At 41.6% G+C, this 26,472-nt stretch overlaps 1 protein-coding gene across 1 annotated transcript in view; it reads right to left on the bottom strand.

The window, feature by feature from the left end:
- Nucleotides 1-411: 411 nt before the first annotated feature.
- LOC128702840 (probable imidazolonepropionase) overlaps nucleotides 412-26,472 on the bottom strand; it is a 77,253-nt gene continuing 51,192 nt past the window's right edge. Inside the window, exons 4-10 of the mRNA XM_070102629.1 lie at nucleotides 21,856-21,991; nucleotides 20,370-20,511; nucleotides 15,469-15,550; nucleotides 14,858-15,001; nucleotides 11,790-12,008; nucleotides 11,475-11,635; nucleotides 412-760 (exon numbers count right to left, since the gene is read on the bottom strand). Coding sequence (XP_069958730.1) covers nucleotides 646-760; nucleotides 11,475-11,635; nucleotides 11,790-12,008; nucleotides 14,858-15,001; nucleotides 15,469-15,550; nucleotides 20,370-20,511; nucleotides 21,856-21,991 — 999 coding nt within the window. The 3' untranslated portion in view covers nucleotides 412-645. The remainder of the gene's footprint in view (nucleotides 761-11,474; nucleotides 11,636-11,789; nucleotides 12,009-14,857; nucleotides 15,002-15,468; nucleotides 15,551-20,369; nucleotides 20,512-21,855; nucleotides 21,992-26,472) is intronic.

Raw genomic sequence — 26,472 nt, 5'->3', positions numbered from 1 at the left:
GGGTGAGGCTCAGTGTCTGATATAGTGGGGAGAGGCTCAGAGTCTGGTATAGTGAGGTGAGGCTCAGTGTCTGATATAGTGGGATGAGGCTCAGAGTCTGGTATAGTGGGGTGAGGCTCAGAGTCTGGTATAGTGGGGTGAGGCTCAGTGTCTGATATAGTGGGGTGAGGCTCAGTCTGGTATAGTGGGGTGAGGCTCAGAGTCTGGTATAGTGGGGTGAGGCTCAGAGTCTGGTATAGTGGGGTGAGGCTCAGTGTCTGATATAGTGGGGAGAGGCTCAGAGTCTGGTATAGTGAGGTGAGGCTCAGTGTCTGATATAGTGGGATGAGGCTCAGAGTCTGGTATAGTGGGGTGAGGCTCAGAGTCTGGTATAGTGGGGTGAGGCTCAGAGTCTGGTATAGTGGGGTGAGGCTCAGTGTCTGATATAGTGGGGTGAGGCTCAGAGTCTGGTATAGTGGGGTGAGGCTCAGTGTCTGATATAGTGGGGTGAGGCTCAGTCTGGTATAGTGGGGTGAGGCTTAGTGTCTGATATATTAGGGTGAGGCTCAGTAGCTGGTGAGGTGTAATGTGGTGAACCTCAGTAGCTGAGGTTATGTAGTGTGGTGATGTGAGGTTTAATGCATATTGGAGTGGGTTATGTGGTCATCAATGATGGTGTTTGTGTGATGAAGAGAGCCTAGTATGGACAACTCTGCCAGCCTTGATGACATGGGAGATAGCTTGGTCTGCTCCTCCCAGCTGGTATACCAGGTGCTCCCACCTGAAAGATTCAACAAGCAGTCAGTCTTTTTTCACTTTTAAAGCAGAACTATAAGCTGGAAAAATATGACTGTCAGCATTAAACTAAAATTGAACAAATTATACTGTTGTCACAACTGAAAGATCTCACTTAACTATAACGAGCAAAAATCAGTATCCTTGATTTTTAAGGTAAAATGGCTTCCTTAAAGTCATTTATATTTAATTATATTTCTTTAAAATGTTACCAACGACCGAGCTGAACCTGACGTTCCTGGTAGAGAAGACTATTATACAAATAATTATTACCATTACTCATAGGAATTTATAGGGCAGATAAGAACAGACTGAGATGACCAGCTTGAGGAGGACACAGATGGAAAGTAGAAACATAAATGTGTCACAGTGAAGATATTAAGTTAGTTTCCTGCCACTTGGTAGCGGAATAAGGTGAATGTGGAAGTAGTGAAGACCAACTATAACATAACATTTAGAGCAAATGTGATAAGGCTGAAGAAATTATGCACCAGCGATGCCGGTTAATGAAGTGAGGTGGGGATAGAAATATGTGAGTAAACTTCGGTAAGTATGAATGGATGGAGGCACGCATTTGTACACGTATACGCACGTACATGCACACACGCGCACAGGCACACACGCTGTCATGCAGAAACAAAATTACGCATCTATTATTATCCATCACTATTACTTTTATGTATTATTATTATCATTATTATATATAGGATGCTCATACCACTGTCATTTCTGGTCATGACTGCAGCGTGACTAAAAGGTGACATAATGGTATGTTATATAAATACTGTACGTTATAAACCTATACACATGTTGTGTCATGTAGTTGCTATATAAACATGTAAATGAGACACTTGTGCAGCATTTGGGATTCTTTATTCTGGAAAGAGATTGAAGAAGCCTCGCAGTGTCTTCAGTCCAATACAGAGACAGGTGGAAGATGAGGAGTTTGAGTTAATCAGTCCCTCAGCCTAGAGTCGATGTGTTCCTTCCATCGATCTTGACAAAAGTACAGCATATTCGTGGAGATGGAGCTTATATACTGATGACAGGTGAGGTGGAGCAGTGGTAGGCGGCCTCACCTACCTGACAGGATGTTGCTGTGTCTGACAGGATGTTGCTGTGTCTGACAGGATGTTGCTGTGTGTGACAGGATGTTGCTGTGTCTGACAGGATGTTGCTGTGTCTCACAGGATGTTGCTGTGTCTGACAGGATGTTGCTGTGTCTGACAGGATGTTGCTGTGTCTGACAGGATGTTGCTGTGTCTGACAGGATGTTGCTGTGTCTGACAGGATGTTGCTGTGTCTGACAGGATGTTGCTGTGTCTGACAGGATGTTGCTGTGTCTGACAGGATGTTGCTGTGTCTGACAGGATGTTGCTGTGTCTGACAGGATGTTGCTGTGTCTGACAGGATGTTGCTGTGTCTGACAGCATGTTGCTGTGTCTGACAGGATGTTGCTGTGTCTGACAGGATGTTGCTGTGTCTGACAGGATGTTGCTGTGTCTGACAGGATGTTGCTGTGTCTGACAGGATGTTGCTGTGTCTGACAGGATGTTGCTGTGTCTGACAGGATGTTGCTGTGTCTGACAGGATGTTGCTGTGTCTGACAGCATGTTGCTGTGTCTGACAGCATGTTGCTGTGTCTGACAGCATGTTGCTGTGTCTGACAGGATGTTGCTGTGTCTGACAGGATGTGGATAAATAGTTTAGAAAGTCAACAAGTTGATAACTGAGACACAAGTTGCACAAGTGTCTTATTTATCAACTTGTCGGGTTTCTTAAGCATTTATGCACAACCTTGAGTATTCTTTAAAGTTTATTTTGTTTTGATAGTAAAGGATTACCTAAATTACGAATGATATTTAAATTACACTTAACATCTCTATTAAATATTATATTTATTATTCACTATATCTAGTTTCACATTCGGTCACTGAGAGATTGGATTACATTATAAATGTTTTATACTTGTGTAAAAAATATTGAGTTTGAATTACATTAATATTTTTTGCACATCAGAAACTTCTGTATCTCCATAGTAATTGTGGTCACGTGACATTGCATTCTCTGTTGTGATTGGCTGTTTGAGTTCCTATTGTGGCCGGGAGATGACTTTTGAATCAAGCTTTGCTGTGGTTAGTACGCTGGATTCCGTGTAGCCAGCAGTGACAGTCTGGTTGATCAGACCTTGATCCACCGGGAGGACTGGTCAAGGACCGAGTCGCAGGAGAAGGAGCGTCGACCCTCTGAGCCACAGACAGGCAGTAACAGTCAGGTACAGTTATTCCATCTGTCTCTCGTGATAGCGCAAAAATCAAAGTAGAATGACATTAAGATAAAATAAGATTTTGTTTGGATTTTTAACCCCGGAGGGTTAGCCACCCAGAATAATCCAAGAAAAGAAGTGCGTCATCGAGGGACTTTGTCTTATTTCTACTATATGATAGGCGTTTAGCTTTTAATTTCTAAGCTGTATATTATATTTAACTCTGGTTTGAGTGTATTTCCGTTGGCTTATTACTGTGTCATTTATAATACTGTCCTAGCTCTACATACTGACGTTATTTATGTTGGTCTATCAAGCTTTCTGATCCCTAGTGCGGTGACCCTTATTATGACACTGTACACAAATAACAAAAAAAGGCACAATACCGTGACTGGAACGATACACAAATAACCCGCATATAGAAGAGAGGAGCTTATGACGACGTTTAGGTCCGATTTGAACCATTTACAAAGTCACACTAACGAAAAGTAGAGCAAGACGGGTATATATAGGCAGGAAGAGGCAGTGGTAGTAGTATTAGTAGTAGTAGTAGTAGTAGTAGTAGTAGTAGTAGTAGTAGTAGTAGTAGTAGTAGTAGTAGTAGTAGTAGTGGTGGTGGTGGCGGAGACTACAATGGATACTTTCCGATTATTTATTTTTTTTTTTTTTTATTATCACACCGGCCGATTCCCACCAAGGCAGGGTGGCCCGAAAAAGAAAGACTTTCACCATCATTCACTCCATCACTGTCTTGCCAGAAGGGTGCTTTACACTACAGTTTTTAAACTGCAACATTAACACCCCTCCTTATTATTATTATTATTATTGCCTTGTGGTTATATTCTTTTCACTGCCTTTACTGTTCTGTCTGTGTACGGTCCAGTGTGTACTTCCATAGCTATAATATTTTAGTTTGTTCCTGGCACTTTCATATTCGTGAAATACATAGTGGATAGTTTCCTAAAATTATTCTATCAGTGATTTAAACTTATGACATTTCCCTGTCTCTCTCCCTCTCCTCGGGGTCACTGATCACTGCCGGAGTGGCAGCTGTAATTAGTTTCGATTTTCACGGACCATTGATTTATACTGATTTATTCCCCATAAAGTCGTGGACAGTTAGGAAGTGAAATATTGCACTTCCACAGTCTTGCTTCATACTGTTATACAGCCTTCAGTGTGTCTCAGGTCACTCTCCTTGTTTTCGCAATACAAGTCTTGCTGATATAAATGGGGTTGGATCTACGGAACTCTATACATAATTTATATTTAAATGGCAGTGTGCTCATTGATTATTGTATAGAATTACAATTCTATATTATATACTTTATCGTGTACACCTAACATAGCAGTACGGGGTCTGGTTGTGTGGCATAAGTACTGTGTACTTTGATACATTGTGCACAGGTGTGAGTACGGAAATTGTTAATCAATCTAAAATATTATTTGAAATCCAGTGCTTGTCGCAGAATGAGCTGAAATAACTTATCACAAGCCTTGTGCTCCGGGATATGGGCAATAATGCCTAGCTTCGGCTAAGCGACATACTTTTCTATATCTCGCTGTGTAGTGTGAGGTCGTTCTAGGGATCAACACACCCGCACCCCGGTCCTAGACCAGGCGCGGGGGCAGCACGTAGTCCAACGTACTAACCACAGCCTGGCTGATTGGGCGACGGATCTATTGGTAATTCCCGTCATGTATGACTGGAGGCTGTTGAAGTCTTGTTTTCTCAGTGTAATCATGGTACCCCTGCTTTTCATTGGGGGTTGTAGATTATGATGTATCTTTCTCGTCTGTGCTCCAGAGAGTACAGGCCAAGAGACTTCAAACATTCCCAGTAATTAAGGTCCTCGACTTAATTAATACGTGGAGTGAAGGTTCTCTGTACATTCTCTAGACCTGCAATTTCACCTGCCTTGAATAGGGGTGTTAGTAAGCAGCAGGATTCCAGCCTAGATAGAACAAGTGAATTAAAGAGAATCATCAGTGTCATAACAGAAGACCATTACCACTAATGTTGTTTTATGTCATGTTAGAGATCACAATCATCCTGTTAATTGGTCCTCTATCTTTCTTCTAGCCCTCACAGACACTGTCTTATCGAAGCATTCCTTATAAACAAATTTCCTAATATGAATCTTAGTCCTGGTTTTGTCTCTTTACATGCCTTCCTTTCTCATTACATTGTCAATGCTCCAGACTTCAGAACGCTTGTGACTTGAACTGATCTTTATCTCCTATTCTCCTTACCTCTTCACCTTTCCTACATTTTCATTGCCTTTCCTGTCTTTTCCTATGTGGGTTATGCCCTATGGGATTTTATCCAGCAGAGTTTTGTCCTACCCTCCTGCACTACTACTCTGTCCTCTTGTTCCTATAGAATACCTCCACTATTACTGCCTGTACTGCTACTACTTTCGCCATCACTCCACTCTCTGTCCTTTTTTTCACTACCACTACTGCTTTGTTATTGTCACCTGTGTTGTTGTTGCACTACTTTTACCACTGCTAACTACCACTACTGCTACAGTACCACTACTACTGCACTACTACTACTACTACTGCCACCGTACTACCACTTCCCGCCCTCCTCTCGTACATATTCTGGCTCCCTTCCTTTCGCGCCTCTCTGAGTGATTAGTTAATGGTTGATAATAAGACACGTGCAACTGTTAAGCATCTTTATTCCGAAATGCTTCTGCTGCCTCTGTACTCGATTGAACAATCCTACTTCGTAGGCGAAAGGTTTCTGAACAAAGACACCTAACTGTTGCACATGTGTCTTACTTATCAACTTGTCGGTATTATATGTTTGTTATTTTAACTTGATTGATTAACTGGTAGCGTACTTGGTAGCCCTGACATTTGGTGCGAACTTTAGGAACTAAAGATCTGAAAAAAAAAACTCCAATTCACCGACATACGGAGCAATAACCAAACTACAAGCCAACACCACCAAGATTCTACACGCCACTCTACAGACACCTTCGCCCAGCAACTCCCTCTCTCCACTCCCTGACGGTGCTCCCTCCAAGGTGCTGTACTGCATGGTGTATGCACGCATTGCAAATGCAGCAAACCCCGGCACTTTCAACACCACTATTAACGAACTATTCCGTCTGAACAACATTTCCCAGATTCCACACCTTCAGCCGACATCCTCAAGATTATTCCCAACGTCGTGAACTTCACACTCACTCAAGTTCTCTAGTTCATCAAGTCTCTACGTTTCACATTTAGTAACAAGACTAAACTATACCACCTCTCCACAAGCAGATTCAAAAAGTTTGAAAATGGCTCCACTGGAAACCTGCCTCCTCAATTACTCCAGTAACTCCCATCTGTGTGCTGCTCTCTGATATTCCTACCTGTCTACCCTCTCCTGCGACCTAGAAACTGTCAGCTTCTCAAGACCTGTTTTCTCCAAGTTGGTCCCACGAGCGCCTAGCAGCTGGGTTAATCCCTGGCTCTTTTTCTTCGACTGTGAACACTCCTCTCCACCGCTATGCTTCGCCTATCCCGTCTTCCCAGCTCACCCAACATAGGGACACCTAAACTCTCTTGATCATGAGACCTACAGCAGTGACTCAAGTTTATGAAACAAATGTGTAGACCCAGTGTCTACATATACCATTATTATATTCACACTAGTTAATGGTACAAGTCGGACCTAAACATCTTAATAAGTTTCAGTCTCGTGTGTGCGGGTTATTTATCTAAGGGAGACGGAATATGTGAGTAATGTAGGGAGGAGGATATGTGGGTGATGTAGGGAGGAGGATATGTGGGTGATGTAGGAAGGAGGATATGTGGGTGATGTATGGAGAAGGATATGTGGGTGATGTAGGGAGGAGGATATGTGGGTGATGTAGGGAGGAGGATATGTGGGTGATGTAGGAAGGAGGATATGTGGGTGATGTATGGAGGAGAATATGTGGGTGATGTAGGAAGGAGGATATGTGGGTGATGTAGGGAGGAGGATATGTGGGTGATGTAAGAAGGAGGATATGTGGGTGATGTAGGAAGGAGGATATGTGGGTGATGTAGGGAGGAGGATATGTGGGTGATGTAGGGAGGAGGATATGTGGATGATGTAGTGGGTGATGAGGAGGATATGTGGGTGATGTAGGGAGGAGGATATGTGGGTGATGTAGGGAGGAGGATATGTGTGGTGATGTAGGGAGGAGGATATGTGGGTGATGTAGGGAGGAGGATATGTGGGTGATGTAGGGAGGAGGATATGTGGGTGATGTAGGGAGGAGGATATGTGGGTGATGTAGGGAGGAGGATATGTGGGTGATGTAGGGAGGAGGATATGTGGGTGATGTAGGGAGGAGGATATGTGGGTGATGTAGGGAGGAGGATATGTGGGTGATGTAGGGAGGAGGATATGTGGGTGATGTAGGGAGGAGGATATGTGGGTGATGTAGGAAGGAGGATATGTGGGTGATGTAGGGAGGAGGATATGTGGGTGATGTAGGGAGGAGGATATGTGGATGATGTAGGGAGGAGGATATGTGGGTGATGTAGGGAGGAGGATATGTGGGTGATGTAGGGAGGAGGATATGTGGGTGATGTAGGGAGGAGGATATGTGGGTGATGTAGGGAGGAGGATATGTGGGTGATGTAGGGAGGAGGATATGTGGGTGATGTAGGGAGGAGGATATGTGGGTGATGTAGGGAGGAGGATATGTGGGTGATGTAGGGAGGAGGATATGTGGGTGATGTAAGGAGGAGGATATGTGAGTGATGTAGGGAGGAGGATATGTGGGTGATGAAGGGAGGAGGATATGTGGGTGATGTAGGGAGGAGGATATGTGAGTAATTTAGGGAGGAGGATATGTGGGTGATGTAGGGAGGAGGATATGTGGGTGATGTAGGGAGGAGGATATGTGGGTGATGTAGGGAGGAGGATATGTGGGTGATGTAGGGAGGAGGATATGTGGGTGATGTAGGGAGGAGGATATGTGGGTGATGTAGGGAGGAGGATATGTGGGTGATGTAGGGAGGAGGATATGTGGGTGATGTAGGGAGGAGGATATGTGGGTGATGTAGGGAGGAGGATATGTGGGTGATGTAGGGAGGAGGATATGTGGGTGATGTAGGAAGGAGGATATGTGGGTGATGTAGGGAGGAGGATATGTGGGTGATGTAGGGTGGAGGATATGTGGGTGATGTAGGAAGGAGGATATGTGGGTGATGTAGGGAGGAGGATATGTGGGTGATGTAGGGAGGAGGATATGTGAGTAATGTAGGGAGGAGGATATGTGGGTGATGTAGGAAGGAGGATATGTGGGTGATGTAGGGAGGAGGATATGTGGGTGATGTAGGGAGGAGGATATGTGGGTGATGTAGGGAGGAGGATATGTGGGTGATGTAGGGAGGAGGATATGTGGGTGATGTAGGGAGGAGGATATGTGGGTGATGTAGGGAGGAGGATATGTGGGTGATGTAGGGAGGAGGATATGTGGGTGATGTAGGAAGGAGGATATGTGGGTGATGTAGGGAGGAGGATATGTGGGTGATGTAGGGAGGAGGATATGTGGGTGATGTAGGGAGGAGGATATGTGGGTGATGTAGGGAGGAGGATATGTGGGTGATGTAGGGAGGAGGATATGTGGGTGATGTAGGGAGGAGGATATGTGGGTGATGTAGGGAGGAGGATATGTGGGTGATGTAGGGAGGAGGATATGTGGGTGATGTAGGGAGGAGGATATGTGGGTGATGTAGGGAGGAGGATATGTGGGTGATGTAGGGAGGAGGGTATGTGGGTGATGTAGGGAGAAGGAAGTGTGGGTGATGCAGGGAGGAGGAAGTGTTGTAGGGAGGAGGGAGTATGGGTAGTGTTGGGATGTGGGAGTGCTGGTGTCGTTGAGAGGAGGGAGTGTGGGTGGTGTTGGGAGGAGGGAATGTGGGTAGTGTTGGGAGGAGGGAATGTGGGTGGTGTTGGGAGGAGATGGTGTGGGTGGTGTTAGGAGGAGTGGGTGTGCATGGCGAAGGGATGTGGGAATGTGGGTGGTGTTTGGATGTGAGAGTGTAGGTGGTGTTTGGATGTGAGAGTGTAGGTGGTGTTTGGGATGTAAGAGTGTGGGTGGTGTTGGGATGTGGGAGTGTGGGTGGTGTTGGGATGTGGGAGTGTAAATGGTGTTGGGATGTGGGAGTGTGGGTGGTGTTGTGATGTGGGAGTGTGGGTGGTGTTGGGCTGTATGTGGGTGGTGTTTGGATGTGAGTGTAGGTGGTGTTTGGATGTGAGAGTGTAGGTGGTGTTTGGATGTGAGAGTGTATACAGGTGGTGTTGGGATGTAAGAGTGTGGGTGGTGTTGGGATGTGGGAGTGTGGGTGGTGTTGGGATGTGGGAGTGTAAATGGTGTTGGGATGTGGGAGTGTGGGTGGTGTTGGGATGTGGGAGTGTGGGTGGTGTTGGGATGTGGGAGTGTGGGTGGTGTTGGGCTGTAAGAGTGTGGGTGGTGTTTGGATGTGAGAGTGTAGGTGGTGTTTGGATGTGAGAGTGTAGGTGGTGTTTGGATGTGAGAGTGTATACAGGTGGTGTTGGGATGTAAGAGTGTGGGTGGTGTTGGGATGTGGGAGTGTGGGTGGTGTTGGGATGTGGGAGTGTAAATGGTGTTGGGATGTGGGAGTGTGGGTGGTGTTGGGATGTGGGAGTGTGGGTGGTGTTGGGATGTGGGAGTGTGGGTGGTGTTGGGCTGTAAGAGTGTGGGTGGTGTTGGGATGTGGGAATGTGGGTGGTGTTGGGATGTGGGAGTGTGGGTGGTTGGGATTTGGAGTGTGAGTGTGTATGTGGGAGTGTGGGCGGTGTTGGGATCTGGGAGTGTGGGTGGTGTTGGGATGTGGGAGTGTGGGTGGTGTTGGGATGTGGGAGTGTGGGTGGTGTTGGGATGTGGGAGTGTGGGTGGTGTTGGGATGTGGGAGTGTGGGTGGTGTTGGGATGTGGGAGTGTGGGTGGTGTTGGGAGGTATGGGTAGTGTTGGGATGTGGGAGTGGTGTCGTTGGGAGGGAGTGTGAGTGGTGTGGGAGGAGTGTATGTGGGTAGTGTTGGGATGTGGGTGTTGGGAGGAGATGGTGTGGGTGGTGTTCGGAGGAGTGGGTGTGCATGGCGAAGGGATGTGGGATTGTGGGTGGTGTTTGGATGTGAGAGTGTAGGTGGTGTTTGGGATGTAAGAGTGTGGGTGGTGTTGGGATGTGGGAGTGTGGGTGGTGTTGGGATGTGGGAGTGTAAATGGTGTTGGGATGTGGGAGTGTGGGTGGTGTTGGGATGTGGGAGTGTGGGTGGTGTTGGGATGTGGGAGTGTGGGTGGTGTTGGGCTGTAAGAGTGTGGGTGGTGTTTGGATGTGAGAGTGTAGGTGGTGTTTGGATGTGAGAGTGTAGGTGGTGTTTGGATGTGAGAGTGTGGGTGGTGTTGGGATGTGGGAGTGTGGGTGGTGTTGGGATGTGGGAGTGTAAATGGTGTTGGGATGTGGGAGTGTGGGTGGTGTTGGGATGTGGGAGTGTGGGTGGTGTTGGGATGTGGGAGTGTGGGTGGTGTTGGGCTGTAAGAGTGTGGGTGGTGTTGGGCTGTAAGAGTGTGGGTGGTGTTGGGATGTGGGAATGTGGGTGGTGTTGGGATGTGGGAGTGTGGGTGATGTTAGGATGTGGGAGTGTGGGTGGTGTTGGGATGTGGGAGTGTGGGTGATGTTGGGATGTGGGAGTGTGGGTGGTGTTGGGATGTGGGAGTGTGGGTGGTGTTGGGATATGGGAGTGTGGGTGATGTTGGGATTTGGGAGTGTAGATGGTGTTGGGATGTGGGAGTGTGGGCGGTGTTGGGATATGGGAGTGTGGGTGGTGTTGGGATATGGGAGTGTGGGTGGTGTTGGGATGTGGGAGTGTGAGTAGTGTTGGGATGTGGGAGTGTGGGTGGTATTGGGATGTGGGAGTGTGGTGGTGTTGGGATGTGGGAGTGTGGGTGGTGTTGGGAGGAGGGAGTATGGGTAGTGTTGGGATGTGGGAGTGTGGGTGGTGTTGGGATGTGGGAGTGTGGGTGGTGTTGGGATGTGGGAGTGTGGGTGGTGTTGGGATGTGGAAGTGTGGGTAGTGTTGGGATGTGGGAGTGTGGGTGGTGTTGGGATGTGGGAGTGTGGGTGGTGTTGGGATGTGGGAGTGTGGGTGGTGTTGGGATGTGGGAGTGTGGGCGATGTTGTGAGGAAATGGGTGATGTATGGGCCAACAGGCATACCGCAGTGTTCCTCCTTTCTTATATTCTTAAAGAAATACTTCCTCTTGTCCTCTGTTTCCTTACAAAAATTGAACAAAAAAATAATTCCCTCCGCCTTTTAGCATTACGTTTTAATCACATTCAACTAACCTGCTTTACCAAAAACAATTTATACATTTATCCTTCGTCACTCAGTCTTCAGAATAACACTCGAGACGTACCTGGGTTCGTCAACAATGACAAGATCAGCCACTTTGCCGGGTTCTATAGAGCCGTGGGAGTGAGCTTTGCGGAGTGCGTGAGCGGCGTGAAGGGTAGCAGCCGTGAGGGCCTCATTCAGCGACATCTTGAGTATGACACACGCTAAGTGCATCACCACCGGCTTCAACCAAGTAATAACTCTAAATTAGTCTCTAATTAGCATTTATTTATCAATCTTTTTTAACAAAATAACTAGTGGTTTGCGCTTAGTTTTGATTATAATAATTATAATTTTACGTGATAAAGTTTATAGGGAATTATCTTAGGATACGAACCATGGATAAGCAGAAGGCGTTTGGGTTAAAGTCAGTTCCTAGTGCGACAGGCACGCCCCCGTCAATCATTGCACGGGCGGGTGGGGGCTTGAGTCTAAGTATGTGGGCGGTGGTAGGCAACAGAATGCCCACTGTGCCAGCCCGAGCCATGGCAGCTATACCTTCTTCAGATATTTTCTCTAGATGGCTCATGGCTTCTGCGCCGAGGGAAGCTCCCATCTATGAAAGGTAGAAATTTAATACATAAAAAAATAATGTTTTGTATACCCAATATTACTCAAGTTAAATGGGTAACTAAATTAAAAATTATTATTATTATTATTATTATTATTATTATTATTATTATTATTATTATTATTATTATTATTATTATCATCATCATCATTATTATCATCATCCTCCCCTTGATTAAACTGATTTTTAATGCATCCCATTCACAGGCTCAATGTGAACGGCACCAATGTTCAATAGCTGATACATCGCATGAAATGGATAAAATGTTTCATGGGTTAAAGCTGCTTAGGCACAATTTTGCTGGATTCTCTGCAATAACAGGAAAATGCATCATTTGGTCAGTTTTAAACGTTTACTGCTGATGTGTTTCCCTTAAAGGAAAGAATCTCTTGATGTTATGTTGAGTAAGTTATCATGACTATTTTATTAATCAAATTGGTTTCTGTGAAATAATTTGAGAATTTTTCTTCTGGTCAGAAATAAGTCAGTAGTGGTTACTATTTACAAAGGCACTTGTCGATTGACACTTGGACTGTTGTGTGTGGTATATGTTTGACTATTTTCTTTTCCTTAGTTAAACCAGGTTAATGTTCTTTTATGTGTCCCTTCAAGACCATTCTTAAAAGCTGGTTTATCTGACTTAAAGAAAAGTTTGGAATTATTTTACCTTACTTAGGTCTCAGCTCGCTTTTCTTGGTCAAGAAATTGAAACATTTGAAATACTGATTTTCATGCGAAAATTTCTGAGTGCCGCATCTGATTACCTTCGATCTTTCTATGATCATTACTTGATAATGCGGCTTCAGGTTTAACCAGCTTGTTTATTTTAAGACTTTGGTCTTTTTTTTTCTCTGAAAGGTTTGAATTACATTTGGACAGTGTATGTCCTAATTTACATTTTTTTTAATGAAGAAATTTGGATATATGCTTTCTTATGATGACTTATGAATGCCTCTTCTGATTCCTTTCCAATCTTGAACATTAATATTTAACTGCATTATCAATTTACCTCACGCTCTACACTGTTTGACTCGAGTGCGTTGAGGTACAAGTGACCGGGATTGTGGAGTACGGGGCTACCTTCCTTGGATCGCATAGCGACCGAAATACGTCTGGTTTTATAGTGTAATGTATAACATTAACTAAATATTCCTAACTGAGATTTCATCACCTTATTCTAGATCGCTGATTTGAAGTGTCTGAAGAACTTAATATTGTTTGTATATAACCTTTGATAAATTATCTGCAAGATTTTCATGGTTATAATTATTATATGAAGATAATTTGTATAAATTTTTACACCCATAGTATTAACTTTAATTAACAAACGTAAAGTGTCGAGGTGACACTGTGCAGGAGACGCACTCAGTAGTCACTACTAACACTCAGATCCTGAGACAAATGGAAGTTTGATATACACACATCGACTGTGATACTCAGAACATGACATGGCTTCCATGTCAAGGTTGCTCAGTCAGAGCAGGGATAAAATATGAGTGTTTGTGTATTCGATGTGTAGGCGCTGTGCCATGATGCTGTTTTAGTGCACTCTAGTAGCAGTGCCACACTGCTCGATAGCCAAGTGCAGACTCGCCAAGAATGTTAATTGCACCGGCCTACTTCCCAGCCTACCCCAGAATTTTTTATGCTTTTGTTAGATGTATATACATAACTTAAAGTTTCGCAGGTCATGATTAGAATTAGCCTCGTAGTTAATAAACAATATTTGTAATTTAGCTGTCTGTCACACTGTAGAGCAGCTGCTTATCTCTTATTCCTCTTCAAAGACAAGAGATGACTGATGACTGACCTGATTCCTGGACACGCTAGTCCCCATATCTGCAGACCAGGAAGATATTTTAACTAAATATTGTATTTTGAATTTCGAAATGCACCATCCTTTTTTCACCCATACGCTACATAACTGGTTGACTTTTTTATATATACATTCCTCCAGAGCGGTATTATGTACCAGGACATTTTTATTCACTACATGATATGAGGCAGATGTTACAATGTTTTTAGCCTGGTAGTTAATATGAAATAATCATTTGAGACTTATATATGCATTATTGGCCATTACTACTGTTGGTTAAGTCCTTATTGTGTAGAGAGTGAGTATTTTGCATGGATGTCAATGACTGTGTCAAGGGTTGTTACCTCCTGAAATATAAACCTTTTTTAAGTTCCTCTTATTTCTATATTATTTAACATAAATAACTATTTCACTTTGCATTATATAAATAGTAGACTTTCTCTACACATGGATGGTTTTGGTCGAAGTAATAATACACAGCCTGAGAGATAAGTACGATCATGCGACTCCACCGTCCTGGTTAGTGAGGGAACTCAGTGTGTCTGCTGTTTGGATTGAGACACTGCCCTATCACTGCGTCAGTTGATGATATTATTGACAACCTAACCAAATATCCATCATGCCAGCTAAGTTTCAACAGACTATTTGGAAATCTTATTAATAACTTGGTATCAGGTTAAGCCAACCATCTGTAGGGCAAATTATTATTAGATATTAATAATATGATTTGTTAAAATAAAATCATCTTTAAAACTAGATATTTCATTTACCTTGATTTGTATTAATATTTTTCTATATCATATCCTTTTAAAGTACTTATGCACTATGAGGGCAATGTACCATTTTAATCTGTTTGTACAAACAATGGAGAAAATGGTGTTTGTAACAATAGATGGAGCTCTTATTTTTATTTTTAATTTTATTTTTCTATATATATATCTGGATGTGAAATTTAAAAAAAATGGTAGTTGATGACAAAACTCTGTATATGATGTAGAAAACTCATACTTGTTCATACCTCTGCTGCATTCAAACGATGGAGTTCCTCTGCATGGAAATTGATCATAAGTCCCTCACGATGTCCAGCCTCCAAAATGCGTCGTGACTGGTCTACGTCGAAAACGCCCTGCTCACAGAAAACGTCGATGCTATCAACCTGCAACTGATGAGATAACTAATGTTGGTCTATAGTTTTAGTCTCCAGAATATATGCTTTGTGATATTAATCTTAGAGGTTAATAACCCAGAATAACCCATGACAACCAGTGTGGCTTCTTTCCGTTGGAATTGAGAGTCGACTAACATCCTGGTACCTATTATCTGTTAAGTAAACAGAGGCAGCAGGTGAAAGAGAGTTCCTCATCTGTTTTTCACTCACGCATGATTCGAACCCAGGTCTTTTACACTGCGAGTCGATCACTACCACTTAACTGATGCAGCTTTATTACGGTTGGGCCTCAGAGCTAGACACATCTGTTGGGGTTAATTGAATTAGCTAACAAATGAACAAAGTCTGATTCTAAGATAGACACAAAACTCGGTTGTCACCGCCCTCTCATTGACTAACATTCTTATACTGTTTATCCTGATAAATCTAGGCAACAATGCAACAGATTTACTTAACATTACCTCTCCAGCGACTATGCCGGCTTTGACAGCTGGCAGTTGCTCTTCTATTACTAGTCTTGTTGCCTCCTCCGCCGTCAGGTCCCTGGGGATAAAATTGCCTCTTATTACTGAAGTTTTAAAGTCTTTCCATCAACATTAATTCTCATAGTGAAGCTATGTTTGTATGTGTTCATATGTGGGTGCTAATAATGATGTAGTTTATATCGCTAGGAATGGTCATGTGAGCAAGCTTTACTGCACTCACGAGGTGAAATTAGCTGTCTTATATATACAGGTAATTTAAGGTAGCTATACAAAGCATGTCGCAAAGTCTCAAGAGATGGTGTGAGAAGTGTTTGAAAGATTACTCCTGCAGCGGTATAATTTTCACTCATATTTTTACATTACCTGTGGAATTTTTTTTATAATTTTACTTAATTTAGAGTATATAAATGTAAATAGATAATGTGTGTAAAATTGTGACACTGATTTGACCTTCGAGAAATTTCGAGGAAGGGGGGAACCAGCATTGCGGAGGAATACATGGGGAGGAAAGACACTCACAATATGACGATGTAGTATTGGTTGTACAACTGTTGATTAATCGGTGTCATCGAGGCCGAAAATGGGTTTTTCGGTCGGAATCAAGAATTAGAAATTTCATTAACATCCACTGCAATGAAATATGGACAAAATTTCATATGAAGCATCTATAATATGGCTGTACAGTGAGAATTAGGGAGACGCAAATCGTCATGGATTCAGCCCACCCAAGTATGTACACCATTAGCTCTTTCGTTCAGATTTCTCGCTGGCCAGTGTAGGGTCTATTTGTTAGAAAGGTGTTAGGTTGTGATCCATCAACAATAATTATGTGGTAAGTCCTTTATGAAGGTTGTGTTTATAATATTGAAGATATGCAATCTCTTGTTATAAACTTAATACTAATGCTATGGACCCAACCCTTCTTGTTTAATTTCAGTCAAAACCCAATGATACAGTCCACATATTCTAATTTACCAGTGTTATTGATTTTAATTTTATAATTTTGTGTAATTATTATTGGTCCAACTTTGTGTGAGTGGGGTTTGGAATGTGTGGGCATCTAGGGAGGTGAAGTGTTGTGACCCTCTGTAACTGATGTCCCACCTAGCTCTGAGGTGCAACTAACCTCATTGAGCGCTATTTTAGCTGTACCTGGCCCAAATTATATGCATATGAGAATTCAGGTTAATGCCTGTGAACTGCATAATTTCTCACATATAATAAGTTGCTGGTCCTTCGAACCAGATTTGATCAGTGAAGATCTAATTAAATTAAATAAATAATTGTGACTTGACTGAAAGAAGTGGTTAGCTGGGTCTACATAAACTGAAAATAATAAATGTAATTAATGTTTCTAATAATATAAATTTGTATTTGCTAAGCCCAGATGGGGCTAGGATTATAATTATCATACACATTTTTAATATTGATGTGTAACTGCCAAATAATTGTGAATTTGCTTAGCCCAGAGCGGCTACGAATTATAGCTGTGTAATCAATAATTAATTTGCTAAGGCAGAAATATTTGACTAGCATATATTTAATATATATTGTAATAATTATATAGTGTGTCATTGTATAATTTGTGCAACCAGTGTTTTATTATTTGGTCTGATATATAAGGAACCATAGATGGATCTAATCCAGTTAATGCAAATGGTAAACCCATGGGTGTCAAAGCTATGAAAACGTCTTTAAATACTAGAAAAGGGTATATGATTAGAGCTTATGATAAATTTTTATAATTGATGTCAGGAAATTGTGAATAGGATCATTTTGGAGTTGCATTTGGATTCATTAGTGAAAAGTTGTTTTATAAAGAATATGAAGGAGATCTCCTGGTAAATTGTGCAGATGACAAAGAAAGGGAATTAATAATTGATCAAGAGTATGACCCAGAAGAGAAAATACTATCTTGTAAAAGTAGGGCATTAAATAAATTAAAATGTGTGAATGATACAGTTAACCAACCTACTAATGTAAATAAAATGTCAATGCCGAAACTACCAGAACTATGTCTACCTATATTTAATCCAGTAGACAGCTGGGAAGAATTCTGGTGTATATTTAAGGCTGCTGTACATAATAGGAATTATCTCGCAGATGTTACTAAATTATTTTACCTTGAAGGACAGGTGAAGGGCGATGCAGTTGATTTGTTAGAGGTCACCTATGGTAATTTAGAGCAAAGTAGGTTGGACCTAGTAAATGCCGTGGTTAATTTAAGAACTCCAGAGCACAATTATCCAGATTTACAACAATTTAGGGTCAAATTGGAAAGCACTCTTAAATCTTTGGGTAATAGGTTTGATATGTGTGAATCAGACTGCAGAACAAATTGGCCAGCAAGACTATAGAGTGATTATCTAATAAATACCACAAAGGTTATTTCTCTCCGGAGGAAATAAGAGTAGGCCTTCAAGAATTAATTGTCCAACTACAGACTATTCAACCAAATAATTCTAAAAATGTACCACATGATGACTCTGATGTATCTGTAAGGTCTCATAAAAGGAAAAAATATCCTAATGTTAATAATCATCATAATTCATCCCATAATAAAAGTTGTATTGGATTATATCAAGTGGCAGGAACCAGGAATATAGGTTCTCCGCATCAAATTATCAAAATCAAATCAAATCAAATCAAAGTTTATTCCCTATAAGGATTACAATGCAGGGTTTACAGATTTTGGTTATTGTGTGGTTTACATGTAGTAAAATATTAATTACAGAGGGGGCCACTAGAACACCTAGCATGGCTAGGCATTTCGGGCAAACTTAGACTAATTCTTAACCCTAAATTATAACAAATTGTGGAGTAAGTTGACTAAATACTAAGTGACTAAATACTAAGTGACAAATACTAGTTTGTGAATTTAGAAATGTGAATGCTTTTGTTTTGGCACAATACATAGTTTCTATATTGGAGTATCACAGGCAAACTTATGACTAGTTAGGAATCATTATTTTAAGATTAGGATACGTATTTCTGTGCTTATAGTCAAATGGGTGAGTGAGTGAGTGAGTGTAAGTGTGGACCACCAGGTGGTTCTTATGTAGTTAGTTGATGGGGTGTATCAGGGAGATAAGATGTTTTCTAACAGTAGTTTTGAAGGTGATGAATGTGTCTGCAGTTCTAGAGTTTTCAGGTAGGGTGTTCCAGATTTTAGGGCCTTTGACATACATTGAATTTTTGTAAAGGTTTAGTCGGACACGGGGGATGTCGTAGAGATGTTTGTGTCTGGTGTTATGCCTGTGGGTCCTGTCACAACTATCAAGAAAGCATTTTAGGTCAAGGTTAATATTGGAATTTAAGGTCCTGTAGATGTAGATTGCACAGTAGTAAGTGTGGATGTACTGAACAGGGAGTAAGTTTAGATCTATGAAGAGTGGGGGGGAGGGGTTGCCAGGGATGGAATTTAGTGATTATTCTTATTGCAGCTTTTTGTTGAGTTATTATTGGCTTTAGGTGTATTGCTGCAGTTGAACCCCAAGCACAGATAGCATAGGTGAGGTATGGATAAATGAGTGAATGGTATAGTGTGAGAAGAGCAGTTTGCGGCATTTAGTATCGTATCTTGGAGAGGATCCCAACTGTTTTGGATACTTTTTTTGATATTTGTTGGATATGGGTGCTGAAATTCAGGTTGTTGTCGAGGTATAGGCCTAGGAATTTGCCCTCATTATGTCGGGCAATTAGAGTGCTGTCGATCTTAATGTTAAGTTGCGCAGCACCTGCTCTGCTACCAAACATAATATAGTAGGTTTTGTCAGTGTTAAGTGTAAGTTTATTGGCTGTCATCCAAGTTGATATTTTGAGCAGCTCCTCATTAACAATGGTGTTGAGGGTGACAAGATTAGGGTGAGAGATGACATAAGTTGTGTCGTCAGCAAAGAGAATGGGTTTCAGGTGTTGGGATACGTTTGGAAGATCATTGATGTAAATGAGGAAGAGCAGGGGTCCAAGGACACTTCCCTGCGGAACTCCAGTATCAAGTGGCCGTGTTTATGATGCTGTGTCTTTAATGGTGACATAATGATACCTATTAGTAAGGTAGGATTTGAAATATGCAAGCGCATGGCCTCTTATACCATAATGGTCAAGTTTGTGGAGTAGGATGCCGTGGTCAACTGTGTCAAAAGCTTTTCTTAGGTCAATAAAAATTCCTAAGGGATATTCCTTATTTTCCAATGCTGTGTAAAGCAGATCTAGCATTTTTATGATTGCATCATTAGTGCTTTTATTTTTCCTGAATCCAATTTGGCAGGGGTTGAGTATGTTTTGTGCCGTTATAGATGAATACAGTCTCCTGTGCACGAGTTTCTCAAGGATTTTGGATAGCAATGGTAAGTTTGATATTGGCCTATAGTTGTTTACATCTGTAGGGTCACCACCTTTATGTATAGAGTAATAAGTACTTTAATAAGAGCGGCCTGGCTAATAATGGGCATGTGAAGCCTAAAGGAATTGTCTTTTTTAAGTCAAGGTGCTCATTTTTCAGAGAACTGTAATGCTTATGATTCTTGGGATGTTAGAGTAGAAAAATTAAAAGAACTTAACAGATGTATCAGATGTTTAGGCAGTCATAATGTGAAGGATTCCTATACTAAATTAAACAATTGCTGTCAGTGCCATAAGGTAGGAATCATATTGTAATGTGTAAGGGTTTACATAATAATAGTAATAATAATAATAATAATAATAATAATAATAATAATAATAATAATAATAATAATAATAATGATGACCCTGGCACAGCTGTTACTAATGTCAAAATAGCAGCTAATGCATTGTTGGATCAAGGTTCCCAATGTGCATTTATAAAATTACCAATAGAGTGAAATTTCAATTATTTTTAAAAGTTAAAGCTGTACCTGGGCACAGAGTGGGCACCACAGAAAGTGGAAGAGATTGTGAGGTTGGCGTGAGGGCGAGCCTTCTCTAACACTCTCAGCATCTTCACTTCAGTCTGTACGTCGAGGCCGTAGCCACTCTTACACTCCACCAAAGTCGTGCCTATACGAAGAGATAACAACATTCTTCGATAAGCAAATTATAACACTTACGAACAGTGAGATGAATGATTTTCACTCCAGTACATTTAATCAAAAGTTTACTTAAAGATTATTATAAAATTATTTCAAATGTTAAAACAGAGAAATACGAATATTAGTTGTGGAGTAACTGTCAAAATTAATTGATTTTTAAGCCACAAACTTTGTAAAAAATCTATCTAGACTGATCAAATCTTGGAATGAAGAAGAATAATACGACTTTAAACACGGTTGGAAAAATTTTAATGGTATAAATAAAACAGTGTAGTGTTTATGTTCCATTGAAAACTACATATAACAAACTTAAATAGTGGAACATGATAAATATAGTTGCCTAAGAAAGAATGAGTATTCATATTAGGCTCAAAGTAAATATAAACAAAGTAGGCGAGAAGAATACTTCCATTCTGAAGCTTAATGGTTATAATCATAACCATAATTTTTAAATTATTGGACGGGTAAGCCAGCGGAATGCTTCTGTCAGATGGCCAAAAGCTCTAGTTTTGGGTCATTATATGACTAAGACCCGGTTAGCAAACATTCTGTTTCCTGACTAACCTTAAATAACCTAACCTTCCACTAGTAGGCCACGCTCACCAATTACGTCACCTGTGGCTGCTTCATTTCTGCTCTAGTAAACAAGGTCTGGCCGCACGCTTGTGCATTAGGCTTTAGGGTCTGACCACCTCCTACCAAGGCTATGATCACGTCAAAACTGCTGCTACAGGCGAGTATAACACTCCAGTGACGTGTTCGCTTATATATGAAGAAGTCTGTGTAGTCAAGACGCACTGTACACGATCAATAATAAACAAAATTAAATGAGAAAAGAAGTTTATACTTCTTAGAGCCTATAATTATTAGTTATATATTGTAAAAACAACGAAGCAAATTTTAAATTATCTTTTAGTTAAATGAGAAACAAAAGAGTTATGTGTATTTTAATTCAATAGTAGAAAAAAATCTGAATTTATTTCGATTATTTCAATTAGTAACCCTTGAGGCTTATTAACCCCGGAGAACTCAGGATAATTCAAGAATGACAGTGTGGCTAATTTTCACTGGGAATTTTAGGATCTTCCCTAATCTGAGACCTGCAGAAGTCGACTGTAAATAAATACTAAGGCACTGATTTACTACCTCATTTTTTATGAGATTACCCATTCAGATCATGTCTGAGTCATGTTGTGAGGCTAGATTACCTGCCCGAGTTATGTAGTGGAGTGACCTAACTTGTCCAGGACATGCATTGGTCATGTGGTGGAGTGAGATTACCTGCCCTGATTATGCGGTGGAGTGACATTACCTGCCCGGGTCATGCGCTGGAGGCGAGGCAGGAGCAGCTTGAGCAGGTCGTCCTCTGTGGCAGCTCTGGTGTGTTCTACAGTGAAGTTAATGCCGCCTCCTGCGTCGTGCACCTCCATGTAACTCGCCCCAGCAAGCTTAGTCATCACAAGAGACAAGATTGTTTGTAAATAAGGTACCAAGAGAGCTTGTGATACTGTAGATCAAAGACAATAACACTAGCAGTATAATAATAGTATACAGTACCGACAAACAAATGAATAAGACACAGTGCAACACTTTGGTATCTTAATTTCCGAAAGAGCTAACAAATTACATTATTTGCCTTCATATATAACTAAAAATACTTTTTTTCATCCTTACTCACTCTACTTGCTGAATACCATGAAAAGCGAACGACGTGCATTTCAGAACTTTTACCAGGAATTTGGCACTGAATGTCCTAGTTCCTTATACGCTATTTCCGATAACACAGATGAGTAGTGAAATTCGTTACTCTACTCTACCGCATCACGAAAACGAATGTAAAATTTTTTTTTTTATTATTATCACACTGGCCTATTCCCACCAAGGCAGGGTGGCCCGAAAAAGAAAAACTTTCACCATCATTCACTCCATCACTGTCTTGCCAGAAGGTTGCTTTACACTACAGTTTTTAAACTGCAACATTAACACCCCTCCTTCAGAGTGCAGACACTGTACTTCCCATCTCCAGGACTCAAGTCCGGCCAGCCGGTTTCCCTGAACCCCTTCATAAATGTTACTTTGCTCACACTCCAACAGCACGTCAAGTATTAAAAACCATTTGTCTCCATTCACTATCAAACACGCTCACGCATGCCTGCTGGAAGTCCAAGCCCCTCGCACACAAAACCTCTTTTACCCCCTCCCTCCAACCTTTCCTAGGCCGACCCCTACCCCGCCTTCCTTCCACTACAGACTGATACACACTTGAAGTCACTCTGTTTCGCTCCATTCTCTCTACATGTCCGAACCACCTCAACAACCCTTCCTCAGCCCTCTGGACAACAGTTTTGGTAATCCCACACCTCCTCCTAACTTCCAAACAACGAATTCTCTGCATTATATTCACATCACACATTGCCCTCAGGCATGACATCTCCATGCCTCCAGCCTTCTCCTCGCTGCAACATTCATCACCCATGCTTCACACCCATATAAGAGCGTTGGTAAAACTATACTCTCATACATTCCCCTCTTTGCCTCCAAGGACAAAGTTCTTTGTCTCCACAGACTCCTAAGTGCACCACTCACCCTTTTCCCCTCATCAATTCAATAATTCACCTCATCTTTCATAGACCCATCCGCTGACACGTCCACTCCCAAATATCTGAATACATTCACCTCCTCCATACTCTCTCCCTCCAATCTGATATCCAATCTTTCATCACCTAATATTTTTGTTATCCTCATAACCTTACTCTTTCCTGTATTCACTTTTAATTTTCTTCTTTTGCACACCCTACCAAATTCATCCACCAGTCTCTGCAACTTCTCTTCAGAATCTCCCAAGAGCACAGTGTCATCAGCAAAGAGTAACTGTGACAACTCCCACTTTATGTGTGATTCTTTATCTTTTAACTCCACGCCTCTTGCCAAGACCCTCGCATTTACTTCTCTTACAACCCCATCTATAAATATATTAAACAACCATGGTGACATCACACATCCTTGTCTAAGGCCTACTTTTACTGGGAAATAATTTCCCTCTTTCCTACATACTCTAACTTGAGCCTCACTATCCTCGTAAAAACTCTTCACTGCTTTCAGTAACCTACCTCCTACACCATACACCTGCAACATCTGCCACATTGCCCCCTATCCACCCTGTAATACGCCTTTTCCAAATCCATAAATGCCACAAAGACCTTTTTAGCCTTATCTAAATACTGTTCACTTATATGTTTCACTGTAAACACCTGGTCCACACACCCCCTACCTTTCCTAAAGCCTCCTTGTTCATCTGCTATCCTATTCTCCGTCTTACTCTTAATTTTTTCAATAATAACTCTACCATACACTTTACCAGGTATACTCAACAGACTTATCCCCCTATAATTTTTGCACTCTCTTTTGTCCCCTTAGCCTTTATACAAAGGAACTATGCACGCTCTCTGCCAATCCCTAGGTACCTTACCCTCTTCCATACATTTATTAAATAATTGCACCAACCACTCCAAAACTATATCCCCACCTGCTTTTAACATTTCTATCTTCATCCCATCAATCCCGGCTGCCTTTCCCCCTTTCATTCCACCTACTGCCTCACGAACTTCCCCCACACTCACAACTGACTCTTCCTCAGTCCTAAAAGATGTTATTCCTCCTTGCCCTATACACGAAATCACAGCTTCCCTATCTTCATCAACATTTAACAATTCCTCAAAATATTCCCTCCATCTTCCCAATACCTCTAACTCTCCATTTAATAACTCTCCTCTCCTATTTTTATCTGACAAATCCATTTGTTCTCTAGGCTTCCTTAACTTGTTAATCTCACTCCAAAACTTTTTCTTATTTTCAACAAAATTTGTTGATAACATCTCACCCACTCTCTCATTTGCTCTCTTTTTACATTGCTTCACCACTCTCTTAACCTCTCTCTTTTTCTCCATATACTCTTCCCTCCTTGCATCACTTCTACTTTGTAAAAACTTCTCATATGCTAACTTTTTCTCCCTTACTACTCTCTTTACATCATCATTCCACCAATCGCTCCTCTTCCCTCCCGCACCCACTTTCCTGTAACCACAAACTTCTGCTGAACACTCTAACACTACATTTTTAAACCTACCCCATACCTCTTCGACCTCATTGCCTATGCTCTCATTAGCCCATCTATCCTCCAATAGCTGTTTATATCTTACCCTAACTGCCTCCTCTTTTAGTTTATAAACCTTCACCTCTCTCTTCCCCGATGCTTCTATTCTCCTTGTATCCCATCTACCTTTTACTCTCACTGTAGCTACAACTAGAAAGTGATCTGATATATCTGTGGCCTCTCTATAAACATGTACATCCTGAAGTCTACTCAACAGTCTTTTATCTACCAATACATAATCCAACAAACTACTGTCATTTTGCCCCACATCATATCTTGTATACTTATTTATCCTCTTTTTCTTAAAATATATATTACCTATAACTAAACCCCTTTCTATACAAAGTTCAATCAAAGGGCTCCCATTATCATTTACACCTGGCACCCCAAACTTACCTACCACACCCTCTCTAAAAGTTTCTCCTACTTTAGCATTCAGATCCCCTACCACAATTACTCTCTCACTTGGTTCAAAGGCTCCTGTACATTCACTTAACATCTCCCAAAATCTCTCTCTCTCCTCTACATTCCTCTCTTCTCCAGGTGCATACACGCTTATTATGACCCACTTTTCGCATCCAACCTTTACTTTAATCCACATAATTCTTGAATTTACACATTAATATTCTCTTTTCTCCTTCCATAACTGATCCTTCAACATTACTGCTACCCCTTCCTTTGCTCTAACTCTCTCAGATACTCCAGATTTAATCCCATTTATTTCCCCCCACCGAAACTCCCCTACCCCCTTCAGCTTTGTCTCGCTTAGGGCCAGGACATCCAACTTCTTTTCATTCATAACATCAGCAATCATCTGTTTCTTGTCATCCGCACTACATCCACGCACATTCAAGCATCCCAGTTTTATAAAGTTTTTCTTCTTTTCTTTTTTAGTAAATGTCTACAGGAGAAGGGGTTACTAGCCCATTGCTCCCGGCATTTTAGTCGCCTCATACGACACGCATGACTTACGGAGGAAAGATTCTTTTCCACTTCCCCATAGACAATAGAAGAAATAAAGAAGAACAAGAGCTATTTAGAAAAAGGAGAAAAACCTAGATGTATGTATATATATATGCATGTGCGTATCTGTGAAGTGTGACCAAAGTGTAAGTAGGAGTAGCAAGATATCCCTGTTATCTAGCGTGTTTATGAGACAGAAAAAGAAACCAGCAATCCTACCATCATGCAAAACAGTTACAGGTTTCTGTTTCACAGTCATCTGGCAGGACGGTAGTACTTCCCTGGGTGGTTGCTGTCTACCAACCTATAAGTGATTAAAAACATTTGCAGAAGATTTTACAATAGTCTGATATTACGCACACAGGTAATGAATGGCCTGTGAGACCTGGTAGTAATTGGAATATGGAGCAAGCAAAACTCAGCAGTAGACTATAATGCATATTTGCCTTCACTCACTATATACAGGTAGGTACAATATGTACAGATAGAATAATAAGTGTACACCTCAGTGACAGATGCTAAAGCAGAAACTAGAGTGCACCGTACTCTACCAGCAGGTAGGCAAATCTGCCAGTGCTTACTCTAAGTTAATCCCGTTGCTTCAGCTTTGGCGGCTTTGCCTGTGATCGATCATTAAACCCTTAGCACCCTGTTGGCTGGTTGGGAGGGAACCTACATGGGAGTGTGACATACGCCGTATAAATTGTAACGTATTCTCTGCATGTCACAGCTGACATAAAATAAATTGTAATACTTCGATGGAGCTTGAGGTGTGCAATGTTAATGTGGTTGGAGCTCATGGGAGCGTGTTGG

This window comes from Cherax quadricarinatus, chromosome 82 (assembly GCF_038502225.1).
Source record: "Cherax quadricarinatus isolate ZL_2023a chromosome 82, ASM3850222v1, whole genome shotgun sequence".
NCBI classification, from domain to species: Eukaryota; Metazoa; Arthropoda; class Malacostraca; order Decapoda; family Parastacidae; genus Cherax; species Cherax quadricarinatus.
Note: the sequence above shows the minus strand (reverse complement) of the source record. Positions and strands in the feature narration are given on the sequence as shown.